This window comes from Narcine bancroftii, chromosome 10 (assembly GCF_036971445.1).
Source record: "Narcine bancroftii isolate sNarBan1 chromosome 10, sNarBan1.hap1, whole genome shotgun sequence".
Taxonomy (NCBI): Eukaryota; Metazoa; Chordata; class Chondrichthyes; order Torpediniformes; family Narcinidae; genus Narcine; species Narcine bancroftii.
The window spans coordinates 105,906,631-105,931,939 of record NC_091478.1 but is presented as its reverse complement, the minus strand read 5'-3'; the positions used below and the strand labels follow the sequence as shown (position 1 = coordinate 105,931,939).

Below are 25,309 nucleotides of genomic sequence, written 5' to 3'. Positions count from 1 at the left end.
AGAACTATGATAGGTCAACGTAAAGCAAATGCAAGCAGGCATTTTCCACTGAGGTTGATGAGATAAAAACTAGAGTAGATGGGTTAGGGTGAACAGGAAAAAGTTAAGGGAATATTAGGGGAAACCTGAACACAGAGTGGTGAGTGTGGAATGAGCTGCTGGATGAAATGATAAATGCAGGCTCAATTTTGACATTTAAGAAAATTCAGACAGGTATGTGGATGGGAGAGGAATGGGCAGAAAATGCGGTGGCCTGTTTCTGTGCTGTACTTACTGTTACTGGTTCAGATTCACTGGTTGCAGTGTCTGCCTGTAAAATCAGGACACAAGGGAATGGCTAAGTTGTCCCTTCGTATCAGAGAATGACCTGAGAAACAGACAGATTGTTGTTTTTTTTTAAATTTTTTTATTTTTCACACCATAAATCACAATAGCCATGATATACACTTTTTCTTTTTCACACATTTACAGTAACTTTTTCTCCCCCCCCCCCCCTCCCTCCTCCCAACCCCCTCATCCATTTTAGGTATACAATCTAGGTTGCATTAATTCAGTCAGACAATGTTGTCATTCAACAAAAATACACCAGAAATTCTACAGAGTCCATTCTTTTCTTTCCTTCTCCTTCCATCAACTTAGGTAATGTTTGTCCCCGGTAGGTTTTCGCTATTGTATTTAATGTAAGGCTCCCATACTTGTTCGAATATTTCAATATTATTTCTTAAACTATATGTTATTTTTTCTAATGGAATACATTTATTCATTTCTATATACCATTGTTGTATTTTCAAATTATCTTCCAATTTCCAGGTTGACATAATACATTTTTTTGCTACAGCTAGGGCTATCTTAACAAATCTTTTTTGTGCATCCTCCAAATCAATTCCAAATTCTTTGAGAAACAGACAGATTGTTCATGCCAACTTGGCCTGAAAGGTTTTTTTTTATTAGCTTGCTATCTTTAAAAACTAATCTATTCACCTTTGCTACACAAAGGCACTGTTTGACTACTGAGTTTCTCCAGCATTTGTGTTTTTTCACTTAACCACGAAGTCAACAGAATCTTGTGTTTTACCTCCATTCAATGTAATTAAAAGATACCACTGCAAAAGCTTTAAAAAATTAAATCACCTTAAAGTCCTAGAGATGAATAACAAAATAGCAAGATAAGTAAAATGAAGAATCAGTCACCACTTACCTGCAGATATCTTTTACTTAGGCCTGTTGGCCAGAAATCAGAATCAGGTTTATTGTCATGAACATGTGTCACAAAATTTGTTGTTTTGCAGGCATTGTGCATTACAGGTGCAAAGTTGCTGTAAATACAATATATTTTTTTTAATTTGTGCAAAAAGGAGAAAATAGTGAGGTAGGGCCTATAGGCTCATTGTCCATTCAGAATTCTGATGGTAGAGGGAAGAAAGCTGTTTTTGTAACTTTTAATGCATGTCTTCATACTCCTGTACCTCCTTCCTGATGGTAGCAGTGAGAAGAGGGGATGGCCTGGGCGGTGATGATAGAGACTGCTTTCTTGAGATCCTGCCTCTTGGAGTGCCTTAATGGAGTGAAGACTAATATCCACGATGGTGCTGGCTGAGTTGACAACCCTCTGTAGCCATTTCCTGCCCTGTGCATTGCATCGCTGTTTGGTATGGAGATACCAATCAGTCAGAATACTGTTCATGGTCCACCTGCAGAAATTTGCAAGTTTTTGGTGACATACCAAATCTCCTCAAACTCCCAACGAAATATAGCCGCTGGAAAACCTTCTTCATGATTGCATCAACAGGGCTCCAGGATAGATCTTCAGAGATATTTGACACCTAGGAATTTGAAGTTCTTTATTTTCTCCACTGCTGACCCCCCCTCAATGATTTGTATTCTTCTGGTTTTCCATTCCTGAAGACCACAATCAAGTTTGTTGTTGTGACATCACTCGTCATTGCCATCAGTGATTCTGCTGACAACTGTGGTGTCGTCAGCAAATTGTAGTTGACATTTATGTTGTGCCTCACCGCACAGTCATGGGTGTCGAGAGTGGGCTAACCACGCATCCTTGAGATGTTCTTGTGCTGATGAGGAAGTCAAGGATCCAGTTGCAGAGGGACCATGATCCAGCCTGAATTGGGTGTTCTGTATTTCCCATTATTAAAATAAAATTGGGTAAATGCATCAGATGCTGGCTGCAATTGAAATGGTAATGCCAATGTGTGTACACTTCAAGCCTCCATTTCCACCTTTGCTTGTACACGTCCATTTTCCCCAACTGAACCACCCAGGTACATTACTGACTTGCATATTCTATTTCAAGACGATGGTAGCCATGTACAATAAGTCATTTAAAGACATATTCCTAAAGTGAAATGTCAGACAGGCATTCTGAGGTATATTGTCAACACAGAATTTTATCAATGCTTTGTCAATTTAGTGCAGCTGCAGAAGCCAGAGGCAAATCCACGGACAGTAATTCTGAGGGGCTCTCTTTTCCTGTTTCTCCTGTTGTTAGGGGCACTGAGCAATACTAATGGTGAATCTTTGCCTTATGGCAAACACAAGTTAAAGTATCAAGTTTTTAATGTATTATTGCGTGACAATAAAAGGAACCTTGAAGTACTTCTTTTTGTAGGACCTCAAGGTGCTTTTGGTAGAGATTCATAAATTCAAATCCTAACTGTGATAGTGTATGGATGTGCAAAGGCCAGTTTTCGAAATGATACCTTCAGTGCTTCCAAAAGGTGTTCCTGACTTTTCATTCATGACCTTGGCGAAAGAACACTTGACCAACAGAGCCAAGTCTTGTTTTGGAGAAAGGGACTGTATAAATTCCTTTCTTATTCCTGACTCAGGTCCAAAACCTTGGTTACCTGTCACTTCCGCTGGATCTGTGTGACCTGCTGAGTTCCTCCAACACTTTTGTGAATTGCAGCATTTCCTTCCTTTTCATGCCTCTTCCTAACCCCGATAGAAATGAATATGCATCTGAAATTTGCAAAAAAATTAGTAACAATGAATTTGATATTTTGCAAAGCCGTGCAGAATGAACGGGACAGAATCAGCATTCGCAGAACGAGTTACGAAGATGTTGGTGCTCTCTCCATTACTACACTCGTACAAGCGGAAGCAATGTCCTGTCAGGTATAAATCAGATAAGTCATATATTGCTCAGTGTGTTTACCATTGCAAAATGTAATTGTTTTCCACATCAATACGTTGAGAAAAGGACTTGTAATGTGTTAAGAAATTAAGAGAAAACATTAATGGTGCCTTCCTATTTGTAAATGCAATCTTGCTTCTGAAATTGAAAGTTCTAAGTTCAAGTTCTCCAGAGACCTGAATCCAAATATCCAGGCTCAAACTTCAGTCCAATGCTGAAGAAAAGGAACTGCCACCTTAAATCACTGGTGAATGTAAAGATCCTTTGGAATATTCATCAATTTTTATTCTCTAGACATTTTTGGCTTGATATCAGTGGGAGCTTGACACATGAACATTGGATGAAACCTTCTCGATGTCTCAATGGTGATCAAACCTCAAAAGAACTCAATTGGCAATAAAAAGTTTCAGTGCATCCTGTGTCAAGAAAGACAATCTTCTCTATTTATTTGAATTTACAAATTGTGGCAAATTTAACTATCCTCAACACAACTTTTATTTTTAGTTTTTAATGGTACATTTTTACAATCATCCAGCGGTTTTGTGGTCATAATTACTAAAATCATTTTTATTGTCATGAACTGATTATCCATATCTGCCGTGTAGCATTTAAACTCCCATCTCTGGATTATCCATCCAGTCTTTGGGTTACTAAACAAACATCAGACCTACTCATGTCATCTTAGAAGGGCAAATTTTTCCCCACAGATGGTGAGTTAATTCCTAATGTCAAATGGGATATAATTAGGATTAAAGGCTTTGCAAAGCTTACCAGATAACCTGCAATAACCAGCTTCAGCAAAAGATATCTACAATAAAAAAAAATCACTGGCATTCCAGTAAGATCTGAATATTCTTTGGAACTTGTACATTTATAATTGCCAATGTTTTATTGAGCTTCATCTTACCAGAAATTAAAACCAAATGCTGAATTGAAGAATCATTGTTTTCCTGCTCGTGGAAAGTTAAGGTCATCCGTCTCTGAGAAGTCCAACCATTTCTTTGTCAACAAGAGGAAATTCTGTCTTGTGATTAGTATGACCCTGCTTTTGGACAGGTTTGTGCTCTTATGCAGCCATTTTCAATGGGGGCCCTACAGCCTCCCGGGGTCCACAGCTGATTGAAGTCAAAAGCCTTGTTTTATTTTCACCTCAAGCAACATAAATATTTTTTATGTTATTTATATAGTCAGTTGGAGAGAAGTACCTGACAGCTTCAAAGGAAAGAGGGCCCATAAACATTAAGCAGGGTCCTAGGGGTGGGTCATAGCTGAAAAAAAAGTTGCGACTGGCTGGTCTAATGGCTTCCTTAACAAGTACAGCTTTAATTTAATAACATTCTTCATTAATGTACAGAAAGTAAATTACAGTTTTTGCTTGATTCACTGTGAGCAGATAAATGCCACCAATTTCCCCCATTGGCACTTTATTCAGGAAGGACTTTATTATTTATAAGTGACATATTATAGAGTTCTTGGAGAGGAATCCCATGTTTCCTTTTGATTCAAATTTTTATAGTTGCATGAAAATAATATATTTGGTCTAAAGCATAGAATCAACTCCTCCTCTGTTGTTATCCCTTTATGATTCCTGAGTTTCTCTGGACTGTTTAGTTTTCCCCCCCACACTTTTTGATTATAAGTATCAAACAGCAGTCAAGCTCACAGGGGCTCTTCATTGTTCTGTACTTTAATCAATAATCATACAACTGACCATTAACCCGATGATGGAGTTTTGCACATTTCCAAGCACACCTTCATTATCAAGCCTGTGTATTGTTTTGATCTGTTTCAGCTGGAAACCTCTGTTTGATGTCAAAGCACATAACCAACAAATTCCAGTAACGATTTGTTACCAGGCTTAGTTCCTCCAGCATTTCTGTGTTTTGACATTTGTGTTTCACTGGTTAATATCTGCTCATCAGAAGATAAAGCCTCTGTTGCTCCCCATTTGGAATATTAACAAATTAATTCTGTTGAAATAGATAATTCCACAATTCTCCAATCATGGTCTTGCAACTGAAATGGTTATGTATCTTTCTCAGACTAAGGACTTCTGAACATTATTCCTTGAGAAGATGAACAGTTAAATGTTCTTCACAAATAATCCAGTTCTACATTAATATTAAAATGCGTAGCCCTGCTCCTGACACCTGCTGGTGAACTGACCTCATTTGACACTTGCATTTGAGAGAAATGGGAATTAGTAAGACAATGTTTTAGAACACTGACAAGTAGGTTCGTGGGCCAATAACAAAGAAATCAATTCACCAAAGCTATGAAATTGCTACATCACGTTCCCATGCGATGAATGAATGTAGAAAATGAGCAATCTGTATGATCATGCACTGCTTTCCATAAATTAATCATTCCCTGTATTGCCAGATTTCTGCCTTGAACCCTGTGCCCGTCGATATTGCAATGAAGAAGATGGCAACGATCAATGATGTCAGTGAGTCTATGAAGCAGCAGCTGCTTGTACTTGTGCAATGGGCAAAATATATCCCTGCATTCTGTGAATTGTTACTGGACGACCAGGTCAGTGAAAAGCCCAAGCGATGAGAAGCAAATATTCCTGATATTTGACATTCCCATTCATTCACAATTTTATTGCTGTTACTCTTTGAGGTAGGTTGGTTTGACATTGGAGGTGGTGTAGTGGCCCAGTTTATTTTTCATATTCGTCAAGCAAAGACTTATTCAGCAAACAACCTATACAAAATATTTTGTAAGTCGCACTAAGAAGTACAGTTGAAATGTTTTAAGCTACGTGCACTTTGAGCTTGTACACCACTTGGCGAGTCTGCATTAAAATTGTCATCAGCTAATCACAAACAATTGAATAAATAACTGAAATGTACAATGGGACAGAATAGCTGGAGCAAAACTGTAGCAGAGATAATGTCAGGATGTGGACATCTGGGATTCTGAGGTTGATAACTAAAGCTAGATAACAAAAATAAGAATTTTATATTGAATTTATATAAAATACTGGTTATGCCACAAATGGAATATTGTACTCAATTCCAGTGGTACAGCATGGAAAAAGGTCCTTCAGCCCCAGCCAATCAAAGTATGGCACTCTCTCTAGTCCCACCTGCCTGCATTTTGCCCATATCCCTCTAAACCCATTTATCCAAGTTTACATCCACATATTTCTTAAACATTGTAATAGTACCAGCCTCAGCCATCTCCTTGACAGCTTGTTTCATACACTCACCACCCTCTGTGGGGGGGGGGGGGGGGAAGTTCTCCTCAGGTTCCAAAGAAATCTTTTCCCCCCTCACTTTAAACCTATGTCCCCTGGTTACCAATTCCCCTACTCTGGGCTAAAGACGATGTGCTTATCCAGTGTATTTCTCTTATAATTTTGTACACCTCTATGAAATTACCCCTCATCCTCCTGCACGTCAAGGAATCAAGTCCGAGCCTGCTCAACTTCTCCCTTTAGCTCCTGCTCCTGAGTCCCAGCAACATTCCAGAGAGGTGTTGGATATATCTGTGTCTCACCTCCAATGGCAACCACAATGTGCTGACGCCCACACTCTAGATGGCCAGCAGTTCTATGGACCTGCCAACTAGCAGTCAGTGGAATACAGCCAATTGCATTCACTCTTGGATTCTGTCTCTGAAGTGACTGCATTGGTCTCGCTGCAGAAATAGCATACATTGACCATAATTATATTTGGATTAAATTCTGAGGCCAGGCTGCATAAATTTGGTTAGTATTCTTTTGAATTTAGATAGCGGAGCAGTAATTTAATTAATAGTTTGTGGAATAAAATGAAGGAATTTCTACTCGGTATCTCAGTTTTAAGATCAAGATGTGCGTTTCAAAGGACAGTGGAAATCACAATTTTCCTTTCCCAAAAATACTTTAAAAATTGTGGCTCAAGTCAATTTAAGATTGATATTAACCTTTGGGAAAAAAATTGGTATCAAGGGATGCAACAGTGAGTAAATGTATCTCACCCACAAAGATCTATTGGAACTTCTCTGCAACCTTTTGTTGGTCTGCCTCTTTCTCTAGGTTGCACTGCTCAGAGCTCATGCAGGGGAACACTTGCTGCTGGGATTGGCAAGACGTTCAATTCCTTACAAGGATGTTCTGTTGTTAGGTATGTATTAACAATTTGAACTTGTGCCACAGTCATGCTAATTGCTTGCCAAGCATGCAAAATCACTATGTCAATATATCTTCTTAAAAAGATTAATGGCTAGATCTTACCAACATATTCAGAAGTGTGTTTAAATAGTGCTAAATTCCTAATCATAATATCAATAATCCAAATTGAAATTTGACATACAGCACAGTAACAGGCCTTTCTGGCCCACGAGCCCGTACTGTCCAATTAACCTTGTGTTCATTTTGAAGGGTATGAGGAAATGGACTCAGGAAAATGTACCTACTCCTTACAGACAGTGCTGGATTTGAACCCAGGCTGATGTAATAGCATTGTACTTACCGTATCCTATTAATATTATAATAATCATTTAAACATCATTAAATGAATAATGCTTCAAATGTTAGACTTGGCCAAATTGTCAATATTTTTATTATGATGTGAAAATGTTTATATGTTAACAATTAGCATCTTTTTATTTAACTCCACATGATAGGGTCTGGCCTTATAATTGGAAGTCTGATCAATGTCCATGTACAAATGTACAAATGTGATCCAGCCCATTTGTGGATTACACTTGACCCTAGCATATGTAGATTTTCTTGTTTCACTCTCCAACAATAGACCAACTTTTACACATTTTTGACATGATTCATTGCCACAACGTTTAAATAGATTGCAATGAAAGACCTTGGATATTAGCAGTTTTCATTCACAAAAGAAAAAAACTGATGAGAAAAACCTATTACATAGGAACATAGGAAGTAGGAACAGGAGTAGGCCAAAAATGGCCCATCGAGCCTGCTCCGCCATTTTATACGATCATGGCTGATCTAATTTATGACCTAACTCCACCTACTTGCCTTCTCCCCATATCCCCTAATTCCTCTATCATGTAAAAATTTATCTAACCGAATTTTAAATGTTTAATGAAGCAGCCTCAACCACTTCCCTGGTTAGAGAATTCCAAACATTCACTACTCTCTGGGAAAAACTATTTTTCCATATCTCTGCCCTAAATCTACTCCCCCGAATCTTGAGACTGTGTCCTCTCGTTTTAGTTTCCCCGGCCAGCTCAAAAAACCTTCCTACATCTATCCTATCCATAACTTTCATAATCCTATATGTTTCTATAAGATCTCCTCTCATTCTTCTGAACTCGAGCGAATACAATCCTATTGTTTGACTGTGTAACACAGTGTAGTTAACTGAGCAATTCAAAGGTATGGAACTGAATTGGAGCATGCACTCACAGAAAGTGTAACCAAAGAAATCATAGTTCCTTTTTGTACATGTTTGATCACAACTTGAATCACTGAAATTCTCCCTTCAGCTACTTTCTAACATCTTAAATTATAAAGTCATTGTTGAAGAGGAGAGGGGAAGGGAAAGAGTAAATAAAAAAAGAAATTAAAAAAGTAATTGTTGTAGATGGTTCAGCTGACTACCTTAAACTTTCTAAATGTTAGCAGTTAAACTGCAAGTAACTTTCCTGCTTTTGATGTATTTGTGCTTCATTTGAATGCAAGGTGAATTATAAAGAGCTCCTGTCCTGATGTAGGGTCTTGACCTAAAACATCATACCCTCTGTCTCCTCAGATGCAGGCTGATCATCCTCCAGCTGGTTGATTTTTGCTTCAGATTCCTGCATCTGCTGTCTCCTGCCATTTTACTTGCTGGTGCATAAGTCTCGTTATTTCTTGTGTTAGCCAGAGGTTTCCAACCATTCCAGAGCCTGCTTACATTTGTAATAATCTTGCACTAGAGATGGGGCTATCAGAAATGAGTTCTTAAATTGTTTGCAAACTGTAACTATGGAGCTATTTAAATAGAACCACAGCCATTATACACAAACACTTTGATGACTATTGGTAGCCAATGTCCTTGAGATGCCTGGTGTTTTCTGTGACAAGGTTTGGTAAGAGAAATGAGAATGATCAAAAACAATACTGTAATCCATCTGCTGCTTTATCCATACTCTTCTGGGTGTTTGCATCGAAAAACAAAGGATTTATGTTGTAGTGATCAACAATAAGCCTGCATTCAAAAATGCAGTTGAATACATTACTCCATAATGAAGGTAAAGAGAGATTATACAAAGAAGTCACTGCTGGTCACATAATTTCATAACGGTGATTTAAAAATGTTAATTTTAATCCTGGATTACTTCCATTCATGCTTAATAACACATCCTAAAATTTCCAGAACAATGGATGGTCATTAGATCCTTAATATTTCAATTTGCCGTGGAGCATAATCTGAGTTTTTAAATGTTTGATGGTATTTACTGGAAGATGCTCAGTGCATGACTTTTATAAACATGGAGTACAACACTAACAGGACACATCCTCTCTCAACAGGAAATGATTTCATCATTCCCAGGCACTGCCCAGAGTTGGAGATTATGCGAGTAGCCAACAGGATCCTCGACGAGCTGGTAAAACCATTGCTAGACCTCCAGATAGATGAAAATGAATTTGCTTGCCTTAAAGCCGTGGTGTTCTTTGATCCAGGCAAGTACATTATTTTAAAAATACAATGCTGGAGAAATTCAGCAGGCCACAAACAGTATACTTTTTATAGCAAAGATAAAGATACATAACCAACATTTCAAGCCTGAGTCATTCATCAGGGTATGAGCAAAATGTAGACAGGTGCCTGAATAAAATGGTGGTGGGAGGAGCACAGGGTTACAGGCAGGAGGTAATAAGTAGATAAAAGAGGGATGGAGAAAGGCTCTGTGACTGAAGGTGGAGAGAAGATCTGGAGGAAAGACATCTGCAGACTTTCATGTTTTACTCCTCAAGAACATTGCTGATTGAGCGCAGTTTGTTCAGGTATCCACATTCCTTCATCTATAGTGTCCGAAATGTTCACCTATGAATGCAGATTTCGAAGAACTAAAGAAAAGTGGAGGAGGAGGATGGGAGTAAGAGCAGCCCTTGGACCAACGTCTTATATCCGAAGGAGCTCATTCAAATAAACACTTGAAAAAGACCAGGGGTCACTTTGCACATAGCAGTCTCACTGATGACCATGCAAATATAGTGCTTCAACTTGAACTCCTTCTTTCTGAGAAAACATATGGAAGTACATAGTAACAAAGTTGGTCATTGAGGTGATTGGTTATAACAAGTACATCAAAGGCACATTATTTTTAAAGGTATTTTGATAAGGTTCCCCGTAAGAGGTTAGTAAGGAAGGTGGAAACATTAGGTATTAATGATGAAATAATAAAATGGATTCAACCATTGTTGGATGGGAGATGCCAGAGAGTAGTGGTGGAAAATTGTTTGACAACTTGGAGTCCGGTGATGAGTGGATTTGCCTTAGGGATCGGTACTGGGTCCTCTGCTGTTTGTCATATAAATTAACTATCTAGACGATAGGGTGCTAAATTGGATTAGTAAATTTGCAGATGATACGAAGGTTGGTGGTATTGTGGTCAGTGAGGAAGCTTACAGGGTGATATAGGAGAGTTAAAAAGATGGCAGGTGGAGTTTAATACCGATAAATGTGAGGTGCTACGTTTTGGTAGGACTAATCAAAATAGGACAAATACTTTAAATGGTCGACAATTGAAGAGTCAGGGTACATAATTCTCTGAAAGTTGAATCGCATGTGGATAGGATGGTGAAGGCATTTAGTGTCTTGGCTTTCATAAATCAGAGTATAGAACACAGGAATTGGGATGTTATGTTGAAATTGTATAAGGCATTGGTGAGGCCAAATTTGGAATATTGTGTGCAGTTTTGGTCACCGAATTACTGGAAGGATATAAACAGAATAGAGAGAGTGCAGAGGAGATTTGTGAGAATGTTGCTGGGGTTTCAGGGTTTGAGTTACAGGGAAAGGTTGAGCAGATTGGGACTTTATTCTCTGGAGCATAGAAGGTTGAGGGGTGATTTGATAGAGGTGTTCAAAATTATAAGGGGGACAAATAGAACCCATGTGGATAGGCTTTTTCCACTGAGAGTGGGGGAGATTCAACAAGATTGAGAGTAAAAGGGGAAAAGTTTAGGGGAAACATAAGGGGGAATTTCTTCACACAGAGAGTGGTAGAAGTGAGATTGATGTTAATATTCAAGGAAAGGTTGGATAGGTATATGGATGGGAGAGGAGTGGAGGGTTATGGGCCAAATGCGGGTCAGTGGGAGATGATGTTTGGCACGGACTAGTAGGGCCATACTGGCCTGTTTCTATACTGTAAATGGTTATATGGTATAAAATGAATAGTTTTATTTGAGAATTTACACTATTTAGCAAGCTGGGTTATGAAATATATTCATATATAGGATAAATGGCACTTGCTTTATTGAATTTTAAAAAAAGTTTTGCATGTAAATGAGAACAAGATTGTTCCATTAATACATGTCATGATGTTTGTTTAAAAGGTCAAATAAGAGAGAAAATATCGCAGCATGTGACAAAGTATTGAAAACGAAATTATACCTGGTGATTTTGTAACAGATGCATCTGTTATATTCTTGTATAATTTCATTATTCGGTCGCCAAATATATCCAATCATTTTCTATCAAACAAGCTAACTAAGCGTCAATATACAATTGTAGATTCAATACTGAGTGTATTGTTGTGTATACTTTGGAGTAGGCTAAGTGGTCCTTTGACCATCTCCCCCCTTTGTATAGAGGAACGTTCCATGTCCACATGAAGCCAACATCTATATAATGAGGACAGCCAAGGATTCTTTGCATGTTCTGTCTGGGTGATATGGAGATCCTGAAGGTGAAAAAGACAGAAAGCTTTGAAAACAGCCATTGCAATTAAGTAAATGAGTTGACCAATCAGGGACATACAGAGGAATTCAATCTTTCCTTCAATGTACCTTGAGCACAAAATCTGACCATCACCATAAATTTAAATGAAATATTCAAAATGTGTTTTTAAGGTAAAGATGTTAACATTGTCAACCAGTAGTGACACAAACTATGTGCTCATACTGTGGTTGGACTATGCTTAATTTAGTGATTTGTCATCATCCTAAATTACGAGGTGTGGCACAGTTAGCGCAACGCTATTACAGAGCTAACGATCTGGGTTAGAATCCAGTGCTGTCTGTGTGGGTTTCTCTTCACTCTTTAAAAACATACGAGGTTTGTAAGTTAATTGGGGTATTTGGGCATTATGGGTTCATAGGATGGAAGGGTCTAAATTAAAGTTTAAAAATTTAAATAATGTTTTGATATTGTTTTTACATAAGAGAAATTCCATGTGTTAATGTTTGTAATGAAATGTTAGCTCACCATGATTTCTCTCCAATAGATTGCAGAGGTGTAAGTGATTCACAAAAAATCAAAAACATGCGATTCCAGGTGCAGGTCAACCTGGAGGATTATATCAACGATCGGCAGTACGATTCACGTGGACGATTCGGCGATATTCTATTGCTTCTTCCACCTCTGCAGAGCATCACATGGCAGATGATTGAGCAGATTCAGTTTGCTAGATTCTTTGGAGTGGCTAAAATCGATAGCCTTTTGCAAGAAATGCTCTTGGGAGGTGAGATACTGTTTTTCCAACCACGTGTTATTTTAGACAGAAGAGCTACAATGTCATTCAATGGTCGCAGCCTGCAATTGCAGTATTACGGGATCAGTTAACATTGGAAAAGTGTTCAATCAGCTTACAAAAGTAACACCCACTGCTAAATGTTATATGAAATGTATGATCAAAAATTGTTGCAAAGTACACAAAATATACCAATGGTTAATAGCCTAGATAGGCTTTGTAATTTCAAGATCTTGGTTTAAATCTGGTATTTTTTTAAAAATAGTGTGAAGTAAAGATTTTAAGAAGTTCAAGGGATGGAAATGTTTACAACACTGTTAAATGTAACCAATATATCTTCCATATTTACTGTACAAGACAGTTAAGAATATTCACAAAGAACATTATTAGATGCAATTGATATATTTGGAAAATGTATCTTGAAACAAATAAGATTTCCTGAGTGAATCTTAGAGAACTATAAAACAGAAAATGCTGGAAATGGGGCAGGCAGCATTTGTTAAAATTTCAGGCCTTGAACTCCATCAGAATTTAAAAAGAGAGAAAGTTACTTTTCAATAGCACAGAAGCTGGGGGAGAGATTGTCTGGACAAGGGGAATTTCCCTGACAGATGGTGACTAAATGCATTCACATAGCAGTTATAATCAGTTTAAGCTTCTTTGTTGGTGGAAGTTAGTGCAGCAGGGCTCAACTCTGGCAATGTCAGTAAGGAGTTTGTGCGGTTGTAGGTCAATTAAGTGTAATTGGATGGCAGAGGCCCGTGAGCCAGAAGGGCCTGCTACCATGCTGTATGTCTAAATTTAAATGTAAAATTGAAATCTGTTGCTAATGGTAAACCAATGGAACATGCTATGCAGGCCAGGTAATATAAGAAGGAAAAGAAAGAAACTGCTTCAAAATACTGATAGGGAGAAATGGCCAGTTTTGACACAAAGATTCTAAAGCTGGAGGATGTGATAATGAGGTTTAGGGGTGAGGGTAACCCTCACCCCTAAACCTAATTAGTTTGCGATGCTCACACAGAAGATGAAGCATTGATCATCAGGCTTGCACTTAGCCTCGTAAAAATGCGGGAGGCTTACAGTTTAGGGTCCTTCAGTTACTGGGCATTGAGGGGCTGAGACTGAGGGGGGTGGGGGGAGTAACAACAAGGAGCCACAGTGGTGCAATGGTGTAAATAGAAATTAATGTTCAATACAGAGTGGATGGAAGAAACTTTGCACAGTTTTCCTTTCCTAAATTATTTATTGTGAATAATTCTATTTTTGGTTTAAAGAAAATCAGTTACAATGGGAGAGGGATGCCTTCAGCACAACTGCCTGCTGGTGGTAACATTCTAAGGGACCGAGATGGGCTTGTACATTGGGCTATTATAAGGCAAGGCACTGATTGTGTGTCTATTTTACTATGACAATTTGATAGACATTAGGAAATGTGAATACTGTTGGATAGGGCCTTGGTGATAGGATATTGTGTACAGCTTTGACTCATTCCTTAAGAAAAGATGAACAAATCGCAGTGGGTACAGCCAGGATCTACTTGACTGGTTTCAGAGATGGCTGTTTTGCCAGATGAAGGAAGACTAAGTAGGCTGTGACTACTTTTTTTTGGAGTTTAGCTGAGATCTCATTGAAGCTTAACTAATTCGGAAAAGAGTTTGAGAAGATAGATGCAAGGAGATTATTTTGCCATTCTGAGAAGTCTTGGGTGATGGGGCATAGATTGAGAATAAGGGCGTGGCTGTTTCAGACTGAGAAGCAAAGGCTAGTGAACCTTTTAGCCATTCATGATAGGGAATTGCACTCAAACAGATTGATAGATGGCTAGGCACTGAGAGAAGCAAATCATATGGGGAGAGTTCTGAAAGATAAGGTAGAAGATCATCCATAATTTTGATGAATGGATTCACTGGAATGTTCTTATTTACTCTAAATTGTTTCACATACTGATATAGTGATGGAATTCTTCCCACACCTGGATGCACATCCCAATTTACAACATGACAAATGAGCAAAGCCAGATGCAAAACAGTATCACATTGTTAAAGATGTTATCTTTTGACTTGTCAGGCTTATGTTTAGAGCACAGAAACAAACCCACCAGGTACAATGTTAACCCAGTGCACAATTTAACATTGGTGAATATTAAAAAATCCCTTGGTACTAGATTGGAAATCAATGGCCTGGAGTTTAGGCAGAGGTGACCATCGGCTACAGTTCGACAAACTGTCAAGAGTCTGCTCTGACTTAAAAATTGTGCCTGTGGTAGGTTGTGGTGAGGAATGATCAACAGATTCTTGTTGTGAACCAGCATAGCCAATGGGGACTACAGAAAAGTCATTACACGATGTGTATTATGACTTTCTGGAATTTCCAAAGCATTTTGGAGTCATCCTTTGAAATCTGGAAGATACTAAGGCCAAATTGTGTACCATAAGCTATCAAAAACAGCATTGCTATAATGACCAGATCATCTGTTTGAGTGAAGATGATCAATAGGCATATGTTGGTCAAAAATAATTTCCTTGTTCTTCAAAATAGCACCAAGGGATCACAGACATCTACTCATTAAAGCCTTAATCTAATGCTTCATCCAAAAAACAAGATCTTTGACCAATAAATTACATTTCCAACATGGATCTAATAACAAACGTTTGTTATGCAGCTTTACCCAAGCATAGGTTAGAATTCCACCTTTGTTCAGAACTTGGTGCCTCCATTTTGACTGATTTTACCATCTAACCTTCATCTTGTCATAGGGTCTACAACAGAGGTACCTCCATGCTCGCAATCTGAACAACCCGGTGTTGTCCACAATCAGTTAGGCCCCCATGCAGTGATACCAACTGGTCTGTCGTCAGCTATTCATCAAGTTCAACTCTGTAAGTCTCCTGAAGAGCTTTTGACTGAACTTGGGCAAACAAAGATTAAAGCAATTTCTTTTGAATCCAGGTAGCAGGAGTGGCACAGTTAGCGTAGTGACCAGGGTTCAAATCTAGTGCTGTCTTTAAGGAGTTTGTACATTTGAGCCTAATTGGGCAGCACGGACTTGTGGACTGGAAGGGCCTGTTACCCTGCTGTAAGTCTCAAAAAACATTAGCCCAAAATTCCGTTGTTTAATTTTATTGATAACTGGAGTCCAATATTAATATTTTTAAATGGATTGAATTCAATATAGCTAAAATTATATGTTTTCAGTATCTGAAAATTTCTTCCAAGTAAGCATTTAGATAAATTACTCTTGCGACTAATTACTGACCACAATAACAAAATTGTGAGACCTCTCAATATCCCGGTTTTGTTTTTGCAGCATCTCCAGAAACTCCACTTTCGTCTCCAACTTTTGGCTCTGGAAATGAGGAATATAAATTGCAACCTGTCAGCCATATTCAGGCTCGTTCTGTGCCTCTGCTATCTCAAACCCTCATTCCTAAACAGGAAATATTGTAAAAGCGAATTGGATGAAATTCCAGAATATCTTGGCATAACAAGTTTAATTTACTGCACACAATTCTGAAAAACATGACTGCCATTTAATGTATTGAGCTGTGATATACTGGGTTTACAAATAACATGGGGAAGCATTAAGTATTATGTAACATAAAGAGAGATCAAATATATGCATGCAAAAGTTTCCAAGGTACCTTAATTTTTTTTCTGTATTTGAAGGAAGACAGACAACTTGGAGACAGAAGTATGATGTTGGCTGCAAATATCGCTCAGAGGGATAAATGTCAATGCAACAATGCATTCTGATGAGTTATTTTTCAGTCCCACTGCCTGAATAGAGCCCTGCTCATGAACACAATACTGCAGCCAAGCTAAACGGCCTCTGAAGTTTTCTGTGTTTGACTTTGCTGAAATATTCTGAAAATTATGATGGAGTTTTAAAGGCACAGGCGATCATTCCATTGCAATTGCTTCAGCAGTTAAAACAATAATCCTCAATGAGATCCACTCTATGTATTTTTCTCAGTTCATGTTTAAGACTAGCACATTAAAAATTGGAAAAAGTTCCTTCATTCGCAGATTCTTAAGTGTTCGATAGTTATGTAACTTTAAATTTCATTTCAAGAAGAATGTGAAGTCTGTATTTTCTTATTCCTTGAGCCTTAAATGGTTATTCTAATTTGTGTATATTTTTACATAAGGGCACCTTCCAGTGAGATTGCCAGGCAAGTATAATTTTGCTAAAAACAAATGAAAAAAATTTATTAAATAAATTTTTTTTGTCATGTGGCTGAAATTGCAGTTGTTAAGCAGCTTTCTGCATGCCAATAATATTTGAGCAATTTTGTTTACCATCAGCTGAAACTGTTCAAGACATGGGTGAGGCCAAATTTGGAATACTGTGTGCAGTTCTGGTCCCCAAGTTATAGGAAGGATATCAATAAGGTAGAGAGGGTGCAGAGAAAATTTACTAAAATGTTGCCAGGATTGCAGTATCTAGAATATGGAGAAAGATTGAGTCGACTGGGAGCATAGGAGGTTGAGGGGGGATTTGATAGAGTAGATGTGAATAGGTTCTTCCCCTTGAGGGTAGGTGAGATTGGAACGAGGGGTCATGTTAAGGGGCAAAAGCTTAGAAGTAACATGAGAGGGAGCTTCTTCACTCAGAGAGTGGTCTGGAGGAGGTGGTTGCAGCAGGGTCAATTTTGTCATTTAAGAGAAGGTTGGGGATTGGAGGGAAGCAAGTAGGTGGGACTAGAGGGGCTGAGATGGCCTGTTTCCATACTGTAATTGTTATATGGTTATATAATCAAGAGAACATCTCAGAAATCCATTAACATAACATAACAATTACAGCATGGAAACAGGCCATTAGGCCCTTCTAGTCCGCACCGAACCAAACACCCCTTTCTAGTCCCACCTCCCTGCACAATGCCCATAACCCTCCATCTTCTTCTCATCCATATACCTGTCCAACCTTTTCTTAAATAATACAATTGACTCCGCCGCCACTATTTCTCCCGGAAGATGATTCCACACAGCTACCACTCTCTGAGTAAAGAAGTTCCTCCTCATGTTACCTCTAAACCTCTGCCCCTTAATTCTTAACTCATGACCTCTTGTTTTAATCTTTCCTCCTCTTAACGGAAATAGTCTATCCACATCCATTCTGTCTATCCCTTTCATAATCTTAAATACTTCTATCAAATCCCCTCTCAACCTTCTACGCTCCAAAGAATAAAGACCCAATCTGTCCGATCTCTCCCCATACTCCAGATGCTTAAACCCAGGCAACATTCTGGTAAACCTTCTCTGCACTCTCTCCACTCTGTTTCTATCCTTCCTATAATTAGGCGACCAGAACTGCACACAGAACTCCAAATGAGGCCGCACCAACGTCTTATACAATCTCAACATCACCTCCCAACTCCTATATTCCATGCAATGATTGATAAAGGCCAGCATACTAAAAGCCTTCTTCACCACCCTATTCACGTGAGTTTCTACCTTCAGGGAACGATGTACCGTTACTCCTAAATCTTTCTGCTCTTCTGTATTCCTCAATGCTCTCCCATTTACCACATATGTCCTATTCTGATTCTTCTTACCAAAATGAAGCACCTCACACTTATCAGCATTAAATTCCATCTGCCATTTATCAGCCCACTTTTCTAAGCAGCCCAAATCCCTCTGCAATCCTTGAAAACCTTCTTCATTATCCACTATTCCACCTATCTTAGTATCGTCTGCATATTTACTAATCCAATTCACCACCCCATCATCTAGATCATTCATGTATATAACGAACAACAATGGGCCCAATACAGATCCTTGAGGCACACCACTGGTCACCGGCCTCCAACCTGACAGACAATTATCCACTACCACTCTCTGGCCTCTCCCTTTCAGCCAATGTTCAATCCATTTGACTATCTTAAAATTTATACCTAAAGACTGCACCTTCCTAACTAACCTTCCATGTGGTACCTTATCGAAGGCCTTACTGAAGTCCATATAGACAACATCCACTGCGCTACCCTCATCCACATTTCTAGTCACAATGAAATGAAATGAAAGCAAAAACATTTTGTACACAAATCTTGAAGAGACATCCAGTAGTGCCAAGAAAATTACCCAATTCAATTTATTTTATTAAAGACTCTCTGAAAGACTCCATTTTTTAAGAACGTGAGAAGCGATCAACTCAATAGATGAAGCTCTTCCTAGCTTTAGTCAACAGTAACGTCCACAGAAAGCACAAAAAAGGCAAGTAAATGGAGGGAAAAGAGCATGCATGGAATACCATCACAATGAGATAACAGGTAAAGAACAGGGGGAAAGGAACATTAAAAGGTTAACACTAGCAAACTGCAGATAAAGGTTTGCCAATCTTCATATTGTTTTGCTGCTTTATCCCACATGATGGCGACATCCAAGAATACAAAAATTGAGGTACAAAATTGGAAAATATTCTGTGTGAGAAATTTATATTTTCTAGGATATTAGCTGTTCCAATTGGTTAAATACAGTCTATAAGGTAGCGAAAAAACAGGAAGTTAAAATCTCTGATCAATTAATTGAAATGGATTAACTACTTATGTTTTATTGCTCCCAAAAAGAGGAACATGACACACCCAAACAAACAGAACATATTCCTTAATAACCTTGTTGTAATTATTCACAATATTTTTGACAATGAACAGCAACAAAACAGAAGGCAGGGAATACCTTATTAAATTAGAAACTACCTCCATGCCAGATGAATCTTCATTGTGTTTTTGAATTCGGGTGACTTTGCATTCAATGTTAAAAACCCTGGCAAGTTCATGCCATGGATCTTCTCCATTCAAGTTAGTTTTGACTTAATCTTGCCTCTCCAAATATCACTAAAAAGCAAAATTATAAATTATTCCAATGGTTGCAATAGGTTCTTCTTTACTTAGATCTTTTCCTGGATGTAAATATTCCCAGTTAGAGACAGAATAATAGCCTGACATAGTAAAGTTGGTTTTCAAAGCACTCTTTATATTTACAGTTTATTGAAAGTTCTGGCTTAAAAAAAGTCTGGTGAAAGCAATTTTAGATTCAGATGTAGCAAAGTCCATATTTAAGCATTTTTTTTAAATTACAAATTGCGTGCCATGGGCTTGTGGGCCAGAAGGGACTGTTTCAGTGCTCTATGTCTAAATAAATTTTAAAAATCACATTTATATCTTATTAGGGACTGATTTTAAAAAAAAAACTTTCATTGATAAATCTTCAACTCATAACAAATGGAATGTTTAGCTAAAAAATGTGTATTGAAGCTATAATTTCAAAATTAGATTTGTGTAAACATTCCATAAATATAATCAGCTAGACTGTAAGGACTCCAGCTTCACACTTTGACAAGCCTATATTTAAAATTTAATCAGGTGCACCAATGCAAATCACAGTAATTAAGATTTCCACGTGCATAGTGACTGTGCTTTAAACAATGGCCAAACTATCAAAACATAAAATCCATCAGATACCAGTGCCATCGCATGAAACTGCGACCAGCTGCAGCATTAGTTCTGCCTGAAATGGCAACTGAACAGGGTGCAAGGGAAGCAAAGTGCCAATCACTAATGGAGGGTCCCAAGTTCCCCCTATTATTCCCTTTAAACTTTTCCAATTCACCTCTATTGTCTAGTTTTAGTCTCACCTAACTTCAGTGGAAAAAAAATCTGCTTACATTTATCTATACCCATCATAATTTTGTATACCTCTATCAAATTTCCCCTCATTTTTCTACTCTCCAAGAAATTAAGCCCTAACCTGTTTATCTTTTCCCCGTTATTCAAGTCCCGACAACAACCTTGTAAATCTCCTCACCATTCTTTCAATCTTACTGGTATAAGATTAGAGTTGGATAAATTGTCGCTGCCTCGGAATAAACAGAGCTTCGCCCTGCATTAGAACCAGTATGGAGACATCGATCCATTCAATTTCGATGAAAATCCCTGGGCTGGAATTTAGGATTGTTAAAGAGCTTACCCCAAAACCTATTGGCATCATGTCTGGTCTTCTGCAAGACATCCTTGACAATTCCCTTTCCTCCACACTGGGGGCAGTTGACGCTGAGGAATGGTATCCCACAGGAAGAAAATGATGCATATTGTGACACAAGAATTGGCTGACTGGATATTTTGAAGCCTAGGAACTGCTGTTCTAGTCCTTTATTTTCTTATTTATAATTTTCTGAGATAAAGAGTTTAAAATCTGCTAACTTGAAACATACCATTTCACAAGCACTCAATATCAGTGCAGCTTTTTGCTTCACTTACGATTCATTCATATTTTAAGTGCAAATTCAGAAGGATTACTTCAGATTGCAGAATAAAAAGAGAAAACTACATTTTCACTCAAATAAACTTGCTAAATTTGCCAACTTTGGGCAGAGAATTTAAGAATAAATAAGGTGGGATAAGGTTTCATGTCTCAATTCTTCTTTTTCTTTGGCTTGGCTTCACGGACGAAGATTTTGCCTGTCCCGCATCGGACTTGTCAGCCACAAACGAGCCTGCAGCTGACGTGGACATTTACCCCCTCTATAAATCTTCGTCCGCGAAGCCAAGCCAAAGAAGAAGAAGAATGTCCACATCAGCTGCAGGCTCGTTCGTGACATGTCTCAACTAAGCAGATCAAAACAGCAGCATAGTCCAGACAATGAGTAAATCAACTTGACTGAAGAAACAACCAAAACAATCATAAAGGCACGATTTAGCAATTGCAACAAAGGTATTTCTTCTGAAATAAAATTCATATTTATTGTCAGAGTACATACATCACATAAAACTCCAAGATTTTCTCTCTTTTATGGCATCATTATCAAAACGAAATAGACTGGAGCTTATTAAAACTAGAATATATGTGAGTGCTGCTGGCCATAGGACCAACTACAGTCATTGGCGTGAAGGGTAGCAGCACCCATAAGTATTTGTGGTTATTGCTCCTGATCTGAACCTCCAGGTAAACATCATATGGAAGTGTGAGGTGATCATTTTGGAAGAGCAAACCAAGGTAGAACATATGCAGTAAATGGTAGAGCAATGAGATCTGGGAATACAGATTGTAAAGAAAGCTTTTAGTATCTTAGCCTTTATAAATCAAAGTATTGAGTATAGGAGTTGGATTGTTATGTTAAAATTGTTTAAGACATTGGTGAGGCCATTTTCTTCCTGTGGGATACCATTCCTCAGTGTCAACTGCCCCCAGTGTGGAGGAAAGGGAATTGTCAAGGATGTCTTGCAGAAGACCAGACATGATGCCAAGGAAGGATATCAATAAGATTGAAAGAGCGTAGAGAAAATTTACTAAGATGTTGCTGGGCCTTCAGGAATTGAGTTACAGGGAAAGATTAAACAGGTCAGGACTTTATTCCTTGGAACAAAGAAGAATGAGGGGAGATTTGATTGAGATTAACAAGATTATGAGAGGTATAGACAGAGTGGATGCAAGTAGGCTTTTTCCACTTAGATTGGGGAAGGTAAGTATGAGAGGACATGGCTTTCAGGTGAAAGAGAAAAGGTTTAGGGGAAATTTCTTCACTCAGAGTGGTGGAAGTATGGAACAAGCTGCCATCTGACATGGTGAATGCAGGCTCAATTTTAAGAACAAGTTGGATATATATATATATATATATATATATGGATGGGAGAGGTCTGGAGGGTTGTGGAATGGGAGCAGGTCATTGGGACTAGAGGGATAATAGTCAGCGCAGACTAGAAGAGCCAGTTGGCCTGTTTTCTGTGCTATAGCATTCTATGGATGGTGAGGCAATGTCTTTGAGCAGGGGCCAGGATAGGGCAGGCCAGAATTAGATCCAGCTATGAAACAGGTGAAAAACTTTGACAGCAGGCAAAGTCATGCCAAAGAGCTTTGCTGATCATCAAGGTTCAAGGATATGGAATATTTATCAATGGCCACGATATTCAGAAACATTCAAAATGATCAACTGCATGTTAAATACAAAATACTTTAAAAACATTGAAACAATTAAACTATTAATCCAAGTCAATTATTTAAAATTACCTTGTTCTTGCCCTTTAGCTTTGCAACCATTCCTCTCTAGTCAAATGCCAGCACTTGCTGTTCCCAGTTCAGATGTAGCAAAATCTCCCCTGTGCAAAGAATGAGGAACACAATGTCAGGCAACATCCATGGGTGAAATAGTCATTGTTTTTGGCTGTGATCTTTATCAAAGCTAAAATGGAAAAGGGAGGTATTAACTACATCAAGAGAAGGATAAAGCTATGAAAGGACTTAGGAGGTGAAACGGTACTGAACAGATGAGAGAGACAGGTGAAAGGAGAGACCACTGGAACGGGAACAGGTTAGAGAAAGATGAACAGGAGTTGTTAGAGATGGAAATAGTGGAGCTAGGTAGAGATGGGGGTGGATGTGTAATCTATTATAAAAATCAATTTTGAGATACAGCAGTTACAGGCCTTTCTGGCCCTCAAGCCCACACTGCCCAAATACACCCATGTGACCAATTAACTTACTAACCCTGTACGTCTTTGGAATGATGGGAGGAAGCTGGAGCACTAGGAGGAAACCCATGTGGTCATAGGGAGAACATACAAACTCCTTACAGAGGCGCATTCAAACCATGCTTGCCCAATGATGGTCAAGCAGATAGGTTTAAGGTTGCCTGGAAAAATGATGTGTTGTTGCTCAAGTTCACATTTGTCCTCACCCTGGCAATCATGAGAAGAAGCACAGATGTATCTGTATCGGAATAATGAAGGGAACTGAAATGGTTGGTCCCATTTCAGTTGAAATTCAAATCGATTCAAAATTGAAATGGAAATTTAAGGTTGGAACTAGAGACAAAGCACAGGTGTTCAACAAAACAAGTCATCTAATCTCACCAATGTAGAGGAGGCTCACCTAGAACACCAAACGCAGCAATTCTCCCTTGTAATTGTTGAGGAATCCCAGCATGTCCATGCACTGCTACTTGACATCTTGTGGCCTCCATCATCGTAAAGCAGCTAAAAATTCATCAGTGGAGAGCTTATCCTGTATATTGTGAATCCTTTGTGGGCTACCTGAACTTCCTGACTTAAATACCAGCTGTTCAGCAGTGCTCACCAAGTTTCAGGTGATTGCAATTTTCCTTAAGTGTCTGTGCAGAATTGGAAAAGAACAAAAGTTGAGATCGAAGTAATGGTGAGACTGACCACATCTACCAATTATTTGCCTGTAAATAGTATAGTAACTTCACATGTGGGAAAATGAATCAGCTCATGATTGAATGGTGAGGCAGACACAATGGGGTGTATAGTCTATTTCTGCTCCGATGTTTTTTGGTCTAATAAAGGCTTTAAGTTGCTGCCAAGGTGCTGCTATTTTACTGTCAGCTTGGAAACAGTTGGCTGTCAGTCTTGTTAAAGATATGCACAAACCATGTATAACATGAGACATAAAGTAAATGCAGCACAAGAAATATATGGAGTGAAACATGAAAATCTGCAGATTGCAGCAAAAACACACAGGAGGTATTTAGCTGGTCCCACAGAATCCATAGGTTAAAAATATATTACTGTTGTTTTGGGCCTGAGCCCTTCTTCAAGGTACAAGCAAAAAACAGGAAGGCATCCGAATAAAGCCTGAAGAATCACAAGGGGTGGACTCCAGACCAACAGCACCTCGGCTCTGTCCACTGCAATACCAACTGATCTCCCAGTGGCCACCCATTTCAATTTCCTGTCCCATTCCCCCACCTTCCTTGTTCTCATGCACTGTAGGACTGAGTCCACCTGCAAATTCGAGGAACAACACCTCATCTTCCATCTGGGCACCCTCCAACCAGATGGCATCAATTTCAGATTTTTTGTCATCAGTAGTGCAAAAACTACATGTAAACAAATAAAGAACAGTAAATAGGTAAGAAATGTAAACAAACTGACTGTGCATACAGAAAGAATAAAAAAAAAATCAATAAAGTGCACAAGAGTCCTTAAATAAGTCTCCGAGTTCATGAGGAGTCTGATGGTGGAGGGATAGCAGCTGTTCCAACTTCAGTTTCCACCAAATCTCCCTTCTTCCCATTGCCTTCCCCCAGGTCTGCCTCTCTCTCTTTTCCCCTTTCCCTGTCTCCTTTCATCGAGTCAAAATCAATTTTCACCTTTCTTCTAATATCCAATTAACACCTTTTCTTCAAACTGCTGACCCCTTGTCAGTCTTCAGTCTTTATTCAGATGCCTTCCTGTTATTTGCATACATCTTGAAGAAGGGCTCAGGCCTGAATCATTGGTAACATGGACGCTGCAAGACCGGCTGAGTTCATCCAGCATTGCTGTGTTTTTACTACAGCATTAAAGTAAACATCCAGTGTGATGCTAGGATCTTGTGATTGTGGTGAATGTCTGCCAAGCTGCCTGTCTCCTCTCTGGCAAGCCTTGCTGTACAACATTGACTGTGCATTATCTCTACTGTTAAGGACACTCCCCTTGGGTATATGCATCTATTATCTTTCTTAATTGTACCATGAGTTTCTGCTAATAAAAGCCACGATCATTGTTT

The 25,309-nt window shown here is 38.7% G+C and overlaps 1 protein-coding gene and 1 long non-coding RNA gene across 11 annotated transcripts in view; one reads left to right on the top strand and one right to left on the bottom strand.

The window, feature by feature from the left end:
* LOC138745072 (hepatocyte nuclear factor 4-beta-like) overlaps nt 1-16,821 on the top strand; it is a 46,770-nt gene extending 29,949 nt beyond the window's left edge. For 7 of the 9 annotated variants that reach the window (XM_069902143.1, XM_069902147.1, XM_069902149.1 and 4 more), the window contains 7 exons: nt 3,029-3,135; nt 5,537-5,689; nt 7,182-7,269; nt 9,636-9,788; nt 12,560-12,796; nt 15,565-15,687; nt 16,116-16,568. In XM_069902143.1, the coding sequence (XP_069758244.1) occupies nt 3,029-3,135; nt 5,537-5,689; nt 7,182-7,269; nt 9,636-9,788; nt 12,560-12,796; nt 15,565-15,687; nt 16,116-16,255 (1,001 nt within the window). In that variant the 3' untranslated portion in view covers nt 16,256-16,568. Of the gene's footprint in view, nt 1-3,028; nt 3,136-5,536; nt 5,690-7,181; nt 7,270-9,635; nt 9,789-12,559; nt 12,797-15,564; nt 15,688-16,115 lie in introns of all 9 variants that reach the window. The other 2 variants (XM_069902144.1, XM_069902146.1) reach the window with 2 other exon arrangements.
* LOC138745076 (uncharacterized) lies at nt 7,701-23,906 on the bottom strand. Of its 2 annotated transcripts, XR_011345994.1 has the most exons (5): nt 23,672-23,906; nt 22,811-22,899; nt 19,504-19,641; nt 12,541-12,867; nt 7,701-12,016 (listed from the first exon to the last, which is right to left on the bottom strand). It is a non-coding gene; the product is annotated as an uncharacterized lncRNA (long non-coding RNA). The 2 variants fall into 2 exon arrangements; XR_011345995.1 differs by lacking the exons at nt 22,811-22,899; nt 23,672-23,906 and adding an exon at nt 20,774-21,283.
* Nucleotides 23,907-25,309: the final 1,403 nt, after the last annotated feature.